At 49.5% G+C, this 15,199-nt stretch overlaps 7 protein-coding genes across 7 annotated transcripts; 5 read left to right on the top strand and 2 right to left on the bottom strand.

The window, feature by feature from the left end:
• Nucleotides 1-464: 464 nt before the first annotated feature.
• On the top strand, nucleotides 465-1,847 carry T069G_00611 (uncharacterized protein; the record flags this gene model as incomplete). Its single annotated transcript, XM_056167821.1, has 3 exons — nucleotides 465-1,001; nucleotides 1,254-1,593; nucleotides 1,669-1,847. 3 exons carry the CDS (start codon nucleotides 465-467, stop codon nucleotides 1,845-1,847), a joined length of 1,056 nt encoding a protein of 351 aa, XP_056033137.1.
• Nucleotides 1,848-3,022: 1,175 nt separating this feature from the next.
• Nucleotides 3,023-3,589, top strand: T069G_00610 (cupin domain-containing protein; the record flags this gene model as incomplete). Its single annotated transcript, XM_056167820.1, has 1 exon — nucleotides 3,023-3,589. The coding sequence occupies one exon, from the start codon at nucleotides 3,023-3,025 to the stop codon at nucleotides 3,587-3,589; it is 567 nt and encodes a 188-aa protein (XP_056033136.1).
• Nucleotides 3,590-3,950: 361 nt separating this feature from the next.
• On the bottom strand, nucleotides 3,951-5,617 carry T069G_00609 (cytochrome domain of cellobiose dehydrogenase domain-containing protein; the record flags this gene model as incomplete). Its single annotated transcript, XM_056167819.1, has 4 exons — nucleotides 3,951-4,341; nucleotides 4,398-4,585; nucleotides 4,648-5,465; nucleotides 5,575-5,617. The coding sequence occupies 4 exons, from the start codon at nucleotides 5,615-5,617 to the stop codon at nucleotides 3,951-3,953; spliced, it is 1,440 nt and encodes a 479-aa protein (XP_056033135.1).
• Nucleotides 5,618-6,833: 1,216 nt separating this feature from the next.
• On the bottom strand, nucleotides 6,834-8,090 carry T069G_00608 (fungal zn(2)-Cys(6) binuclear cluster domain-containing protein; the record flags this gene model as incomplete). Its single annotated transcript, XM_056167818.1, has 1 exon — nucleotides 6,834-8,090. The coding sequence occupies one exon, from the start codon at nucleotides 8,088-8,090 to the stop codon at nucleotides 6,834-6,836; it is 1,257 nt and encodes a 418-aa protein (XP_056033134.1).
• Nucleotides 8,091-8,740: 650 nt separating this feature from the next.
• Nucleotides 8,741-9,866, top strand: T069G_00607 (short chain dehydrogenase domain-containing protein; the record flags this gene model as incomplete). Its single annotated transcript, XM_056167817.1, has 3 exons — nucleotides 8,741-9,241; nucleotides 9,312-9,540; nucleotides 9,604-9,866. 3 exons carry the CDS (start codon nucleotides 8,741-8,743, stop codon nucleotides 9,864-9,866), a joined length of 993 nt encoding a protein of 330 aa, XP_056033133.1.
• Nucleotides 9,867-12,544: 2,678 nt separating this feature from the next.
• T069G_00606 (uncharacterized protein) lies at nucleotides 12,545-13,235 on the top strand (the record flags this gene model as incomplete). Its single annotated transcript, XM_056167816.1, has 2 exons — nucleotides 12,545-12,598; nucleotides 12,786-13,235. 2 exons carry the CDS (start codon nucleotides 12,545-12,547, stop codon nucleotides 13,233-13,235), a joined length of 504 nt encoding a protein of 167 aa, XP_056033132.1.
• A 29-nt stretch (nucleotides 13,236-13,264) lies between these two features.
• T069G_00605 (uncharacterized protein) lies at nucleotides 13,265-13,837 on the top strand (the record flags this gene model as incomplete). Its single annotated transcript, XM_056167815.1, has 1 exon — nucleotides 13,265-13,837. One exon carries the CDS (start codon nucleotides 13,265-13,267, stop codon nucleotides 13,835-13,837), a length of 573 nt encoding a protein of 190 aa, XP_056033131.1.
• Nucleotides 13,838-15,199: the final 1,362 nt, after the last annotated feature.

The raw sequence follows: 15,199 nt of genomic DNA, 5'->3' as shown, positions 1-15,199 counted from the left end.
TTTCAATTTGCACGGCAAGCGTAGCAAATGCCAGCAGATGCGGTGAATTCCCTGCAACCAGCCGAGCGACGACTCGAAGTTAAACAGGGGTAAGAGACAAACGGACTATGCGCACGGCTTCGACCATATGTCTTGGGCCGGTAAGGCAGCAACTTGATGTGAGACAGTCTCCTTCAACTATTGACATTGAAATCGATTTGTTTTCTTTTTGCAAACGTTCACCTTCTTCTTTACACTGCTCTCTTACTTTATACCTGCTTGACCTTTGTTTAGTATATCCCGGGTTGTTTATACTCGTCACCTTTGCGGTTGATCCAATTTGCCGCCGTTTGTGGTTCATTTCCCGAGTGATGGATCGTTCTCTTGGATTGAACTCGAGGCCGGGAAGTATATCCTGCGTGCCGTGGTCTCCGGAAACGCCAACAATCACGCCTCGCCTCCGGGATTGCTCTGCCGAAGCTGTCATGGAAAGGCAGATGGGGCTGAACCACCGTCAGCACCACTCTTTCAGTGGCTATTTCATCCAAGGATTTGGTCAAAACAGTAGAGATGAAGTTGGACAGCAACTGGTGGCCTATCCTATCCCGCATCAGCAGCACCAGGTGAGCTTCAGTGCGGCCGGAGCAGCAGCAGCAGCAGCAGTTCCGTCACGAGGGCTTTCTTCGAACAATTGGCGAGTTCTTTGTCCGGACGGAAACGTGTTTCCACGGTCACCTCCGTCGATGAAGGTGAATGCAACTCATGTCCCGGTGGGAATGAGTCAAGTCGAGAGAAGAGGAATTGCACAAGCACCTGCGGCCGGGGCTGTGAGCGATGGGTATGCGTACTATTTGAATCGGGGTAACGGCGAGTTGACGAGGCTTGTGCCGGCTGATATGCTGCCTGCGTTGAACGAGATCCCGCCGAGGGAGCCTGAGCGGCGGGGAATGGTGGTTTTGCCGCCGCTGAGAGGCGTTCCGCCGAAAGGGATGGCGGATATGAACCAGACCGTCACAGTCAAAGTAAGCAAACTTTTCTTTTTGTTCGTAAGAGAGAAATGAGAACGAGACACCGTCAATAGGTGAGAAGAGAGAGGAGAGAAAGCTGAAGCTCCTAGGCGTGCCAAATCCATGGGCCTCGACATCCCTCGGATCTCGTCCAGGTTAGTTGCAGATTATTCTCTCCTATTCTTCCTCAACGTCGTTCACCTTCTTTCACTATTCCATATTCATTTTTACTATCTGTTTGAGAAGCTCATGTGGCAATCTTCTTAGAACCAAATCGACCGTATCGTTGCCACTAGCCCGTCGATCCAGAAGAAGAACAAAGTATACTGCGACATGTGGATCCACGAGGGAAGATGTGCCTTCACCCAGACGGGATGCAAGTTCAAGCACGAGATGCCCCTGGATGAGACCTCGCAAAAGACCCTCGGTCTCTTCCAAGGTCTCCCTGCTTGGTATAAGAAGCAGCAAGAGGAGTTGAACCTGTGGAAGTCTCGTGACGCTTCCGACGCGGAGACTTCGCCTACGGATTCTTCTTCTCATAATGAGTTTGCGTGGCAGAATCCCAACTCCTCTTTGGGTAAAACCGTGCCGGACAAGAGTAAGCTTGGTACGTTATAGGGATATCTCGTATAACAGTGGGATAGCTCTGATGTGATGGATGCTAACTCTAGATATTATATAGACACATCCCACCTATCTCAAGCAACGAAAAGCCGCGTCGCTCAATTCGTTTGGGGTCCGATTGGGCCGCCTAACAAGCAGGTAGTGGACAAGGACCCTTGGGGCAAAGAGATTGGAAACAAAATGTATGATGGCGAAGCTGTCTCGAGCCTTTCCTCTGAGGGCCGCAGAGTTAGATGAAGAGGGCCAGATGCGCGCGGCTCTATTAGTCAATGACTCTGGTGATGCCGGTCATATAAACCACACGCAGGTGATAGGATCCCAAAGCGCTTAGGTATCAGGTATATGTTGGGAATTTGTCAATGGTATTTCAAGATTTAGTAGAATCAGTATTAGAGCATGATTAGAGAGCAGATGTATGGAATAATGCTCTGAATGCCGCCGTGTAAGTGGTTACAGTGGAACGTGGGATCAGTTGACATTGTTGAAAGATTTGTTTATTAGCATAAACTTTTTGACACAGTGCCTTTCTCATGTAGCAGTCAATACATATCTATGCAACAGGATTTTCGACTCTACGATGGCTGTTCGACGGCGGAGTACTCAAAGCGACGCATATTCTTTCCAACACTTACAAATAATGCCGTCAACGGCCACAGACTATTTCGTCAATCCCGGAATACCCCAGCTTATGGTGAGATTGCCAACGTGTTATTAAATAAATCTTCTGCCAGTTCTTGGGCAACACGTCTTAGTGGAGGGATGGGTGGCTCCGATCGAACCGCTTACATGTGGTGGGAAGAGGCAGTTATCGACTAATCTGCTGGGCTCGATCTCGTCTGCAGTACACAACTTGGTAAGAGGATCTCATTCTCAAGGCACAACGGGAATAAGACATACGTGTATTTAAATCCACCTGGAGCTCTCTCGGGCGAAATTCTTGTTTTTAACTTTGGACCCTGTTTGATCTGTCCTAGTGTATCCTAAAGGATATTATGACGGGTGACGGCTCCATTCTTTAGAGTCTTCGTGTCAAGCTAGACGCGGTTCATTCTGTTTTAGGTATTACAGGTCTTTGCTAGGCCTATGATTGAGCTGGTAAGAGCTTTATAAGGTTGATCTTACATGCTCGTTTCGATCGCATAAGTTGAATTATTTAGCGAGGGGATATATGTTGTGAGATCAGTATCAGCTAGCTGCTGACTAGCATCAACCTTGAACACACACGAGATTACTCTATCAATCTAACCCGTATGAGGTACCATGATGACTACATTTATTGACTTCAATGTTCCTATAGGAACTGTGACGGGAAGAAAACTGTATAAGTAAACTACTTACCCTAGAGGATAGAGGTGCTGGGCTTTGCAATTCACCACTTGTGTTTTGAGGACAACTTTCCTAATAGGTCTACAATGAGTTCTACATCCGAATCGGCTTCTGCAGTTGCTTTGGCTAGCTTACCACCTATACGTCGTGTTATAACTACACACGACAAAGATGGCAACACCATCATCAGCGAAGAGATACCTCAGACCCTTGAGGGAGTCGAGGTTCCCGGCACCGTCATCTATCTAGGCTACGCCCTGAACCAATTTCCAGCTGCACTGAACAATGACCAGGATCTAAAAGAATACAAAGATCGCCTCCCACACAACGTGGGCATGAGCATTCCTCGTGGAACTGTGCTCCGTATGAGTGATTTCCAGCCCGGACAGTCCGTGCCGATGCATAGGTCGAAAACGATAGATTTCGGCGTGATTATAGAGGGAGAAGTAGAATTGATCATGGGCAGTGGTGAAAGCACTGTGTTGAAGCGAGGAGACATTATTGTCCAGCGAGGTACGATCCATGGATGGAAGAATAACAGCACGACGGAGGTTGCTAGAGGGTTCTTTGTGTTGGTGGATGCAGATTTGCCGGTGGTGAACGGCATACAGTTGAAGGAAGACGTACCATTAGAGGAACTGAAAACCGAATAATTGGGACGGCTGGATATCTTAACTGATGCTCGTTGAATTTGACATTGTAAAGTCTTCAATGGAAAAGTTCATCTGGCTTTGCGTATTAGCTACACGTACTCGCTTTTTACGCAATGCAGACCAGACCGCGAACCGCACTTGTATCTCTTTAGCAAATCCATAATTTTGAACACTGGATAACCACTCCCTATTATATATCATAGATATGTCACTGTCACTAGAAGCACCGTTGAGCGGCTTTGTAACCCAACACCTCCCTCATTAGGCATTATTAAAAACAATGTCATATCTTATTTCATTAATATTCCATTGCGCAGTTCCATGTTGCCCCAACGCCATAATTCAGTCCGAAAAAGCATACTCAAGTGAATTCTCTTGGTTTCTGGCTTGAGCCCAGATTGAGAGGCTCGTCTTCATAGCTGTCCCTGCCGCCAAGAGTGCTGCGCTTCCACGATGTGGTACTTTGGAGGCCAATCTGCGACTCCGATGGGGCCTCGTACCCCGGAGGGGGATCGTGGGGATACGCTGGCGCAGCGGTAACGGTTGCTGAGTAGCTGGTGTTTCGCCATGGCTCTGGGTGCTGCTGCTGGTAGCTGTGGTTGAGGCCCTCAAAGCCAGAGGGGCCTTGCTGACGGCGAGGCATCTGGCGTTTGGCTCCCCAGATGATGTATCCCAAGGTACACATCACCAAGAAGAAGACGATTCCGAGGACGATGAGGGCATATTTGCGATCCAGAGCAAACCCGAACCCGCTAAAAGGATGAAAGGTAAGTAAGTAGCGAGGTGTAAGGAGAGGATAGGAGCTTACATGTAGCCGTTGGCTGCACCAAGAATCATGACGATTCTTCCATTCCAGAGATGAACCTTGCCGAATGTAGTGGGCTGCTTTGTCTTTCGCCATTTGAGATGATGTAGAATGCCGGCGGCCAATTGAACGAATAAGAGGAGGATAGTAATGAAACCAAGGACTTGGTGTAGGGAATGGAATCCGCGGGACTAGAAAGTTGGGCCACCGTTAGCCATATTTAAGGGCCTCGGGGGGCCTGGCGTATACATACCCGTTGATAGTTGAAGCTCGTCAGGATTCCAAAAGCAAAGCCCGCGAGGACAAGACAGAGAGCAAATATCTGGTTGAACTTGTGAAACTTGGCCAACTTCTCCATTCTAATGAGGATTGTGCCAATGGGAATCAGAAGCATGAAGCTAAAAACCATGAAGGCGGCGTGCGCAGCAGCCTTCCAGTCGAAATTGCCTGTAGAACGGCTGTTCAGCGTCGTACCTTCAGCCACGGAGTCCTTGGTGAGGACAGGCAAATCGGCTCGGCCCTGCGTTCTCTTCATATCGATGGTAAAGGTGCCGTGTTCGCTGTGCATCTTGAGGTTCGCATCCACCTCGTCGTCGCTGAAGCTTTCTTTGCCTCCCAAAGCGTAAATGGCCTGTTGGTTTGGAGACGACACATCGATGTAGCCCTTGGAAGTGCCACCGGCTGGCCAGCTTCGGCAGTGCTCGTGGCAGACGGCATTGAAGGTCATGAAGCCATCCTGAACGCCGGTGCCGTCAAGGACGTCAAACTTGAGGTCGGGATAGTATTTGGGCTCGTAGTTGCCGTATGCTAGACGAGGGGAAAAGGTGACGTTGTCGTGATTATTCTTGCTGCGATAGAGGATGAGGAACAGGGCGCCAGGCATGTCGTCGCTGCCGAGGCCGATGGCGCCCCAAGAGCGATCTGTAGAGACGCGCAGGCTGAAGTAGATGTCTGTGTTGCCGTTGTCGGGAACGGTGAAGGCGAAGGCGAGGGAGCCATCGGGAGAGATGAAGGTCGACTGGCCGGTGGGGTTGTTGGTATCGTCAGCGAGGGCCGATGCTGCGAAGGATGCTGTGCAACAAAAGACGAGAAGCTGTCAGTGACTTGATCTGAATGAATCCGAATTGATTCGAGGGGATAATGGCGATGTAAGATATAGCATCAGGTGGGAAACACTCACCAGCTGTCGCCAGCGCGGCGCGCCAGAGATTTCCAAAGAGCATTTCGATGTTGTTTGTTGCCAGCAGCGATGGAGCTGGAGCCGCAACTGAAGCTCTCGAAGAATCGCTGGCAGTACAATATAGAGAAAGTATTCAGGCTGCAGTTAACGAATGGTTTGCAGCTCTACAGCGCTCCAGCCTCTGTTATTAATTGGTACAGTATCGCCACCAGTGCGATTGGGAGGGAAAGGATGTTGTTTTGGGGGAGTTTTGGTGGTGCTGGTATAACTGTAGAGTAGCAGCTGCATGCAGATACCTCGATTCAGCTGCGTCGCACCACTGGGCTGAGGCTCAAGTACCTGAGCTGTACTTGCGGATTGGTGCCGTGGTTGCATGAGCTGCAGGTACGTGACTCGTACACTCTCTGTGCCGCTTCTTCTTTTTCAGCCCAGGATCCCCGGTTTCGTTAGCCCACGCGGCGTCGCATCGATTAATTTCACATGCATTGGCGGGTTTGCCTTAGCATGAAGAACCGACACATGATGAGCAATACTGATGTATCTCTTATAAATCTCTTTGGTCTTTTTCTTCTTATCTTTTATATGTATAAACCCTTGTTGTATTTGGATTTCTGTCTTGTAACACAGACTGTATTCGGACGATACGCGTTCCTTGTTGATTTCGATCCAGCCCAGATTTCCTAGCCTGGATCTTCCTTCGCCGTTTAGCTTAAGCACAGACTTGCGGAGGTGGTTTTTTATTTTACGAGGGTTCTCAGCTCACGATTGGCTCCCTCACTGCTGCGCGATTCCTCAAAGGGCAATAGTCGTGGTTTTCATTTGCTTCTCCTGGCGTCACATGCAAGGAGGTGATGTGTGTTGGTGGAGTCGCGAAAAAGCCGCCCAGCCAATGCCGAGCGATGGCTTCACAGCTTACGCGGAATTACAGACAGGCACAGAGCGCGATCGAAGCAGATTGATTGGTGTAGTGACGTCTTACATGTTGAATACGGAGATAATCGACAGAGGTCATAGTATCCTGAGTATTTACCAAGTTGTGCTCATGTATGGCACAAGCCCAAAGCCTTGAAGATGAATGAATCCACCAAACGCCAACTCCTCTCAGCAACGCAACCAAACGACGGCTAAAAGCTTCAATGCAGTGAAAAAGTGAAATCAAACATGGGGCAAAAGAAAAAAAAAAAAAAAAAAAAAAAAACGGAATTGTTATACAATATATCCAGAAATGCTGAACCAAAAACCACAAAAGTCATGGCCATTCATATATTCTCGTTGCACCACCGTTCAAACCGCTCCAGCCCATACGATACAATCATCGTAGCGTGGCAAAACTCATCCACATCTGATGCTTTGACGTGGGAAAACAAGTGTTCTCCTTCGACACAACGAATAGAGTTGACGATGTTTGACTGATAATGCTTCAACCAAGTGAAAGGCGTCGGCGCATCCCAAAGACCTGCACCACAGGAGAATATGATGCCGCCGGGGCAGGGAGCAAACCCTTGCTTCAGCGTCAAGTATACGGCCTCTGTGAGAGTCGCGGTCAAATAAGTACGCCGAACAGACTCGGAAAATATCCACGCCTGCCATGTACACGAGGGAGAGCCATCTGTCCGTAGCTGCGTATCGACTGGGTTGGAATGTGGCTTGTTGACAAGGTCTTTATGGTTAGAAGCTACGCCAAGTCCGGCGCTCTGCCATAGCTGTCGAGCCCAGAGAGAAAGAGTATCAATGTTCTTCTCGGCTTGGGCACGGGCGCGAATGTCGCCATCGAAGAGGCGGATGATTTTGTATATCAGAAGGGCCTGTGTCCTTGCGAGATGGCACGCGGGGTCGAGCATGACGACGCCAAAGTCGCCCACGTCGGTGGGATTCTGCTCATTCACCAGGTTGTTGACGCGGGTCTCAATGATGCGAAGCACCATTTTCTCAGTCGCGGGCGTCTTGGAGTGATATGCCGAAAGGGAGGTAAACGCATCCTGAACGTTCTCCGGAAGATGGATTCTCCACAGCTGAGAATGGATAAAGGGACAGTGGCCTTCGGTAATCCATTGCTTCAGCCACACCTGAAGCTGGCCGATAAAGTACGTGAGAGCCTCATCGCTAAAGTAGATTTGTGACGGGATGGGGCCGGTCTTGTGGTCGATGGTCCATGATAATGGGGACAGAAACCACGGATTCTGCAGAGCATCTGCCGATACTGGAGCCACTGAGCGCGTGAGCTCAGTATTGGCAGCGTGGATCTGCTGCTGCTGCTGCTCTAGTTCCTGACTCTCCCCAATCTGAGACGGCGGGGTGGGCAGCGGATTCCTGTCCGAGGGCGCTGGAACTACGGAAACGGCGCCGTCCTGCGAGAAGACGAGATCGTACGGGGGCGCAATGCGTGGAGCGGGATAGCGACAGACGATCTGCTTGTCGTTGCAGCGGTGACAGGCCGGCGTCTGCTTGCTGCACTTGCGCTTTGCCTTTGTGCACGGGATGCAGGCCAATCGCTTCGGCGGGGCGGAATCCGTCATGACGGGTTATTTTGCGCAGATACAGTAGATGAGATGCGAGGGCCCAAGAACGGCAACGGGGGTTGGAAGTCCCAGAAGCTCTTTATTCTATATTCTCCGGCGGGCGGGCAATTTGTCATTTCTGCTCAGCCCGTCTGCGGCGGGTTTCCTTCCGCCGGGTGGAGCCGAGCTCCGGCCTGGCACGGGCTTTGATAGGTGAGAGCCGGCGGCAACTTTTCCACCGCGGCACGGGGGCGGTTTTATAAGAAACGATGGCTACGGAGTACAGCCCCCCGATTCGTCTGATTCAATGCGAGAAATGCCAAACAGGCAATTGTGGATGACTGGCGCTTGTCGCTGGTTGATTAATAAAGCGCCTGCTTTCCAATACTCCGCTGCTTTGGTGGCGGACTTGGAGAGAAGGATGGAGATGATGGAGAAAGAGAAAGGAGAAATGCCGCTCGCGGTGTGAGTTGTGAGGTAGCAGTGTGAATCGCGAAGATGCAACTCCGACGCTGGAATTAGTATAAGAGGAGAACGGCGAACCAGACAATGATGCTACTCCCGCTTCATATCATCATCATCATCACCACCACCACCACCACCACCATTCATCAGACACTTTACAACTAAACCAAACCCAATCAAAACCTCTACTTTTACCAGCAGCCATGTCTCTTCCATCCCTCAAGGAGTACCGCCGAAAGCCCTATGAGGCCACTTCTCCCTCCCGACCAGAACTCAGCCAGTCTGGCAGAACCGTCGTTGTCACCGGAGGCAACAGTGGCATCGGATATGCCATCGCCCGCAATTTCGTCAAGGCTTCCGCCAAGCGAGTTATTATCTTGGGCCGCCGCCCCGATGTCGTAAAATCTGCCACCGATAGGCTCGTCCAAGAGGGAAAGGAATTTGGCTCCCCTTCATTGGTAGAGGGCAGAGTCTGCGATGTTGGAAGCCTCGAGGCCACCGAGGCTCTCTGGTCTGGTCTCGAGAAAGAGGGCATCTATGTCGATGTCTTGGTCCTTAGTGCTGCGTCCCATGGAAAAGTTTCTCCCATTCTCAAGAGTGATCTTTCTAGCGTTTGGGGAGATTTCGAGGCGAATGTGCGCTCTTTGCTGGACTTTACGCAGAGATTCTACAATCAGAAGGGCAAGGGCGCAGATTCGCGCAAGGTTAGTTTGAGCTCACCTTCCTTTGGCAATTTGAAAAAGGGTCAAGACGAAATACTAATTGCTGCCACAGTTCTTGGTGAACATTTCTACCATCGCCGCTTATATGTGGGGTTCGATGGCCCCCGAGCGACCAACTTACGGCTTAACCAAGAACGCCGGTACTACCTTGATCCAGCAGATCGCCAAGGATACCGATGTGAACGATATGCAAATCGTGAGCTTCCACCCTGGCGGTGTTCTCACGGACATGGCTCGCGCTGCGGGTGCCAGCGAAGAAATGGGCATCCCCTTCGATGATGGTACGATTTTAACCCTCCCTTCTCAATAACCTAGGACGACATGAACTAACTCTACATGTACAGCGAACCTTCCGGGTCAAATGGCTGTCTGGGCGGCTAGCCGAGAGGCCGAGTTTCTACACGGCCGATTCGTCTGGGCCAACTGGGATGTTGACGAGGTCAAGAAGGTTCTAGGCAAGCAGATTGCGGAAGAGCCCAACTTCTTGAAGGTCGGAATTGAGGGACTGTCTGAGAGTATGCCCAACCCCATGATTCCTCCCGAAATGCTCGAGAAGATTATGAAGTTTCAGCAGGATCTTCAAGCAAAGCTTGAGGCCCAGAAGTAAGAGGGATATGGAAGAGAAGGAATTACCCTATACGGGGGATTTTGTACAACATGCATTTCACTACAGCTATTATTTTGGATAAAATATATTACAACAGTTTCATCATCATTATAAAATTACGTCCTCACCACTCAACTGTAGGGTAATCTGCGATTCACGTTTCTTCCGACGGCCATACATATATCACCCATTACACTGTAGAGAATATTACCTCTTGACTATCATAAATGTATATGCATTGAAACCCGATGTGGGGGGAAAGCTGTTTGTTTACAGGCATTGCGATTGGTGATTATTGTCATGAGATGGTGCAATACAATATCTCCGCCCACTCACCGATCGTTGGGTGGCCCATGCAACAACAACAAGAACTGGACAATAAGAATACGCTCTTTCCTCTGCTGTCCTTAAAGGGCATGGAATTCCATCGCGTTAAAGAATTGATTTCATCAAGCTTGGCAGATGCGCTATGTTGATCCTATCGTTTGAGTATTTGTTGGAACGGCATCACCAAGCCTATTGTTTGGGACTCATCCGGTGGGAATTTATTATTATGCGTTGAACCAACATATGCCTGTTGGTCCGCGAATAAGCATAGTATTAACTAGGGAGTCATCAGGAACGCTGTCCCTGTTGATCAGAATTGGGTCTTAGTTTAGATTGTGTTGGTTGGACTAGTTTCGACGACATCGGTTGTTGGTTCGATCAAAGGGAGAGGGGAGGTCATGTAGCATCCATACTATGGTGTAAGTGTTACCTTAGAATACTCTGAGATGATATTAAAGTGTAATACCATGGAACACAATAATTTCACCCTTGGATCGTTAAGCTACAAATGTAGTCGGTAGGGAACGGATATTCGAAATAGGGTTGCAGCATCCACATCAGGAGGGACTAGCTGGCAAACACGAAAGAAGGCACCACTTTTCATCATAAAAAACCTTCAAAGTAAGTTACCATTATGCTAATTATACGCTATCCTGTGAAGAATGCGTCGATAATATGTGCTGTACCTGAATTTCTGAATAGGTGTTGGCCACAACATTCCGCGTATGCACCAGCTATTGGTAATATTCTTGTGGTTCTGGTATGAGAAGTGTGATTTTCGACGCGAAAAGCATAAAGAAACTCATCAAAGTCGCCGATAGCAATCTAACGCGACTCGAAAAATGATTGTCGGCCCAGGGCTGGCATTTTAAGTAAGACTTATGCAGATATAAATCTAATGGTGATTGCCGCCCATGTTTCCTCACCAGCAGGCGTCACGCTCTCTTGGGTTGAGGCATTCTTTTGTATACTCATCTGTCGCCATCATCATTTCGAGAATGAAAAGCTGCCCCAGTGTTCGGGCTGCGGCCACCCTGGGTGCGGCCTTCCTACTGCAGCTGACCAGTGCGGGAAAAGTGGAAGAATGCCCAGATCCCGCAGAAATTGTCATCCATGAGCCAGCAAAGCTCATTTGCTGCGGGTCTACTACTTCGACGACCTATACGAGGTAAGCTGCTACTCATATCACGATTGGATGTCCTAGCAGCAAGAAGATGTGACTGACAAACTACATAGGATTACAACCGAGTGCTCAGGTGTTCCTGTCTACGTTACACCTGGTGTCCCCATCCCTGATGCAGAATGCGTGACTACTACTCAGCCATGGACTGGAACTGTGACCGAGACTGTTACGATTCATGCTACTGGAAGGGCTCCAGGTACGAAGATTGTGAAAATCCCGGGAGGAGGTGCAGATTGCGTTACAACTACCGTTGGCTGGTCTGGCACCGTGACCGAAACAGTTACAATTCCTCCGTATGGCAAGGGCCCAAGCACCATAATCGTTCAGACTCCCCGGGAGCATCCTGATTACATTACAAAAACGATTTCTTGGACCGGAGCAGTCACCACTACTGAGACAGTCCACCCTCACCATGACAAGCCTGGCGAGATTATCATCAAGACTCCCTGCGAATACCCCGATTACATTACAAAGACTGTTGAATGGACTGGAACAGTCACTACTACCGCAACAGTCCACCCTCATCATGACAAGCCTGGTGAAATCATCATCAAGACCCCCTGCGAACACCCTGATTACATTACAAAAACGGTTCCTTGGACTGGGTATACCACTACGACTTCCACTGTTCATCCTTACAACGATAAGCCTGGTGAAATTATTATCAAGACTCCCTATGAACACCCCGGTTATATCACAAAAACGGTTCCTTGGACTGGATACGTCACCACGGCCGCCACAGTTTATCCTCACCAAGGTAATCCTGGTGAAGTCATTATCAAGACGCCCTATGGCGAACGCCCCGTCTCTGCTACTAGAACTGTCGCTTGGACTGGAAGCACGACAGTTACCTCTACAGAGTATCCCAGCGGAACCGGCCCCGGAATAGTCATTATCAAGACGCCACAACAGAAATATGTTACTCAGACAATCCCATATAGCGGAAGCGTTACGCAGACCATTACTATACCGCCAATTGGAACTAATCCTGGTATAATCATCATTGAGACGCCCACCATATTCGGCCATGGATCAACGACATTGTCAAGATCCGTTTCGATATCTGCGAGGCCAACATCGTCTGGGCACAGTTCATCTCATGGTGCTACTGTCTTGCATGGCAGTAGCTCGTCCCATGTGACGGCCACGTCTCATTCTGCATCATCTCATGGTTCAACCACATCTCATGCAAGTTCATCTCATGGGAGTGTATCAGCTCAGAGTAATTCGCGCGGCTCTACAAGCTCGCACACATCTACCTCTTCTCATGGGTCAACTTCAGCTTCGACTCATGGCCCTGCATCCGATGAAACCGCATCAACTCATGGAAGTTCATCATCACATGGGTCAACGAGTTCTCATGGATCAACGAGCTCGCACGGCTCCATAAGTACTCCAAGCTCTCACAGCCCTACAAGTTCTCACGGCTCTACAGTAACTCACGAGTCAACTCATGGGACTTCATCTCAAGCAACCGGATCGGCTCATGGAACGTCTTTATCACACACCTCTACAACTTCCCACGTCTCCACAGCATCTCATGGATCAAGTTCGACTCATGGATCAAGTTCAACTCATGGATCAAGTTCAACTCATGGATCAAGTTCAACTCATGGATCAAGTTCAACTCATGGATCAAGTTCAACTCATGGATCAAGTTCAACTCATGGATCAAGTTCAACCCACGGAACCCCCACTCACGGAACTTCAACTCAAACAACTGGATCAGCCCATGGAGTGTCGTTATCACACACCTCTACCAGCTCTCACGGCTCTACATCTCCCCACAGCTCAGCCTCAACCCATGGGTCAACTTCAACCCACGAGACTGCACCTCATGTATCAACTTCATCCCATGAGACTGCATCTCACGGATCAACTTCAACTCATGGATCAACTTCCACTCACGGAACTTCAATTCATGCGACTGGATCAACTCATGGAGCGTCTTTATCACACACCTCTACTGGCTCTCATAGCTCTACATCTTCCCACGGGTCAACTTCAATCCATGAGACTGCATCTCATGGGACCTCATCACACGGATCTACAAGCTCTCACAGCTCTACATCCTCCCACGGATCAGCCTCAACACATGGATCAACTTCGACACATGAGACTGCATCTCATGGGACCACATCATCGCATGGTACCTCATCATCACACGGATCTACCAGCTCTCACAGCTCTACATCTTCTCACGGGTCAGCAACCCACGGGTCAACCACAACCCACGAGTCAGCTTCAACCCATGGGCCAACCACCCACGGAACTTCATCTGAAGCAACCGGATCAGCTCATGGAGCGTCGTCATCCCACACCTCTGCAAGTTCCCACGGCTCATCTTCTCATGAGTCAACCTCTACCCATGTACCAACTTCAACTCATGGAACTTCATCCCATGGCTCTACTACCTCACATGGAACAACCACGTCCCATGACTCCACCTCGACTCATGTAACTGCATCTCATGAGACAGCATCATCCCATGGAAGTTCATCATCGCACGGATCTACATCGTCTCACCCAACTCTATCGTCTCACGCGTCAACCGAAGCTCATAGTAGTACATTATCGCATGGATCTACTTCTCACAGCACTGGTGCTTCATCTCATGCAACAGCATCTTCTCACGGTTCCACAAGCTCTCACGCAACTACATCTCATGAATCTACGTCCTCACATGTAACGGCCTCGTCACATGGATCTATTTCAACACATGAGGCGAATACATCACATAGCACATCCCACCCATCCACCTCATCGCATGGAACTGCCACTTCATCGCATGAAGGCACTTCTCATGGAACTAGTACAACACATGCATCCGGATCAGCCACAACCTCTCACGGAACCAGCTCTCATGGAAGCCCTACCTCTCACGAAACCAACTCTCACGGAACCTCTTCCTCTCATGAAACCAGCTCTCACGCAGCCTCTACTTCTCACGGTACTTCTACTTCTCATGGAGCCTCTACTTCTCACGGAGCGTCTACCTCTCATGAAACTTCATCGCACAGCACTGCCACATCACACGCATCATCTCAAGGGACAGCTAGCGCTCATGAAACCGCCACAACGCACTCGGCCGCCTCGTCTCATACAGCAGCTAGCTCTCACAGCTCAACTTCATCCCACGGAACAACTTCCCACGAAACTACCTCATCCCACCCCATAGAAACATCCCACATAGTCAGTTCGTCTCATACAGTCGCTTCATCTCATGGCACATCCACCTCGCACGAAGGAATAGTTTCTCACAGTGCTACTTCATCACATGCAACAACTACATCTCATGGGGCGTCTTCCTCCCACGAAGCAACCCTCTCTCACGGAATGACTTCTTCACATGGAACGGCCACGTCTCATGAAACTACATTGCATAGCACTACTTCATCACATGCAGAAACTACATTGCATAGCACTACTTCATCACATGCAGAAACTACATCTCATGGGACGTCTTCTTCGCATGAAGCAACCGCCTCTCATGGAACAACCTCGTCACATGGAACTACATCGCACAGCACTACTTCGTCGCATGAAGCAGCTACAACTCATGGAGGCGCTGTATCGTCACATGACGCAGCTACAACTCATGGGGGTGTTGTATCGTCGCATGAAGCAGCTACAACTCATGGGGGAGTTGGGGGAGTTGGGGGAGTTGTATCGTCGATTGCAGTGGCTATAACTCGTGGGGGCGTCATCTTTTCATAAAGCTTCCTTGCGTGGAACAACTACCACATACTCCACCGCTTCCTCCTATTCTACCACATCATCTCACTCAACAACGTCGTCTCACAGCACAACTACATCAAAGCCA

This window comes from Trichoderma breve, chromosome 1 (assembly GCF_028502605.1).
Source record: "Trichoderma breve strain T069 chromosome 1, whole genome shotgun sequence".
NCBI lineage: Eukaryota > Fungi > Ascomycota > Sordariomycetes > Hypocreales > Hypocreaceae > Trichoderma > Trichoderma breve.
This window is presented reverse-complemented; position numbering and strand designations above follow the sequence as displayed.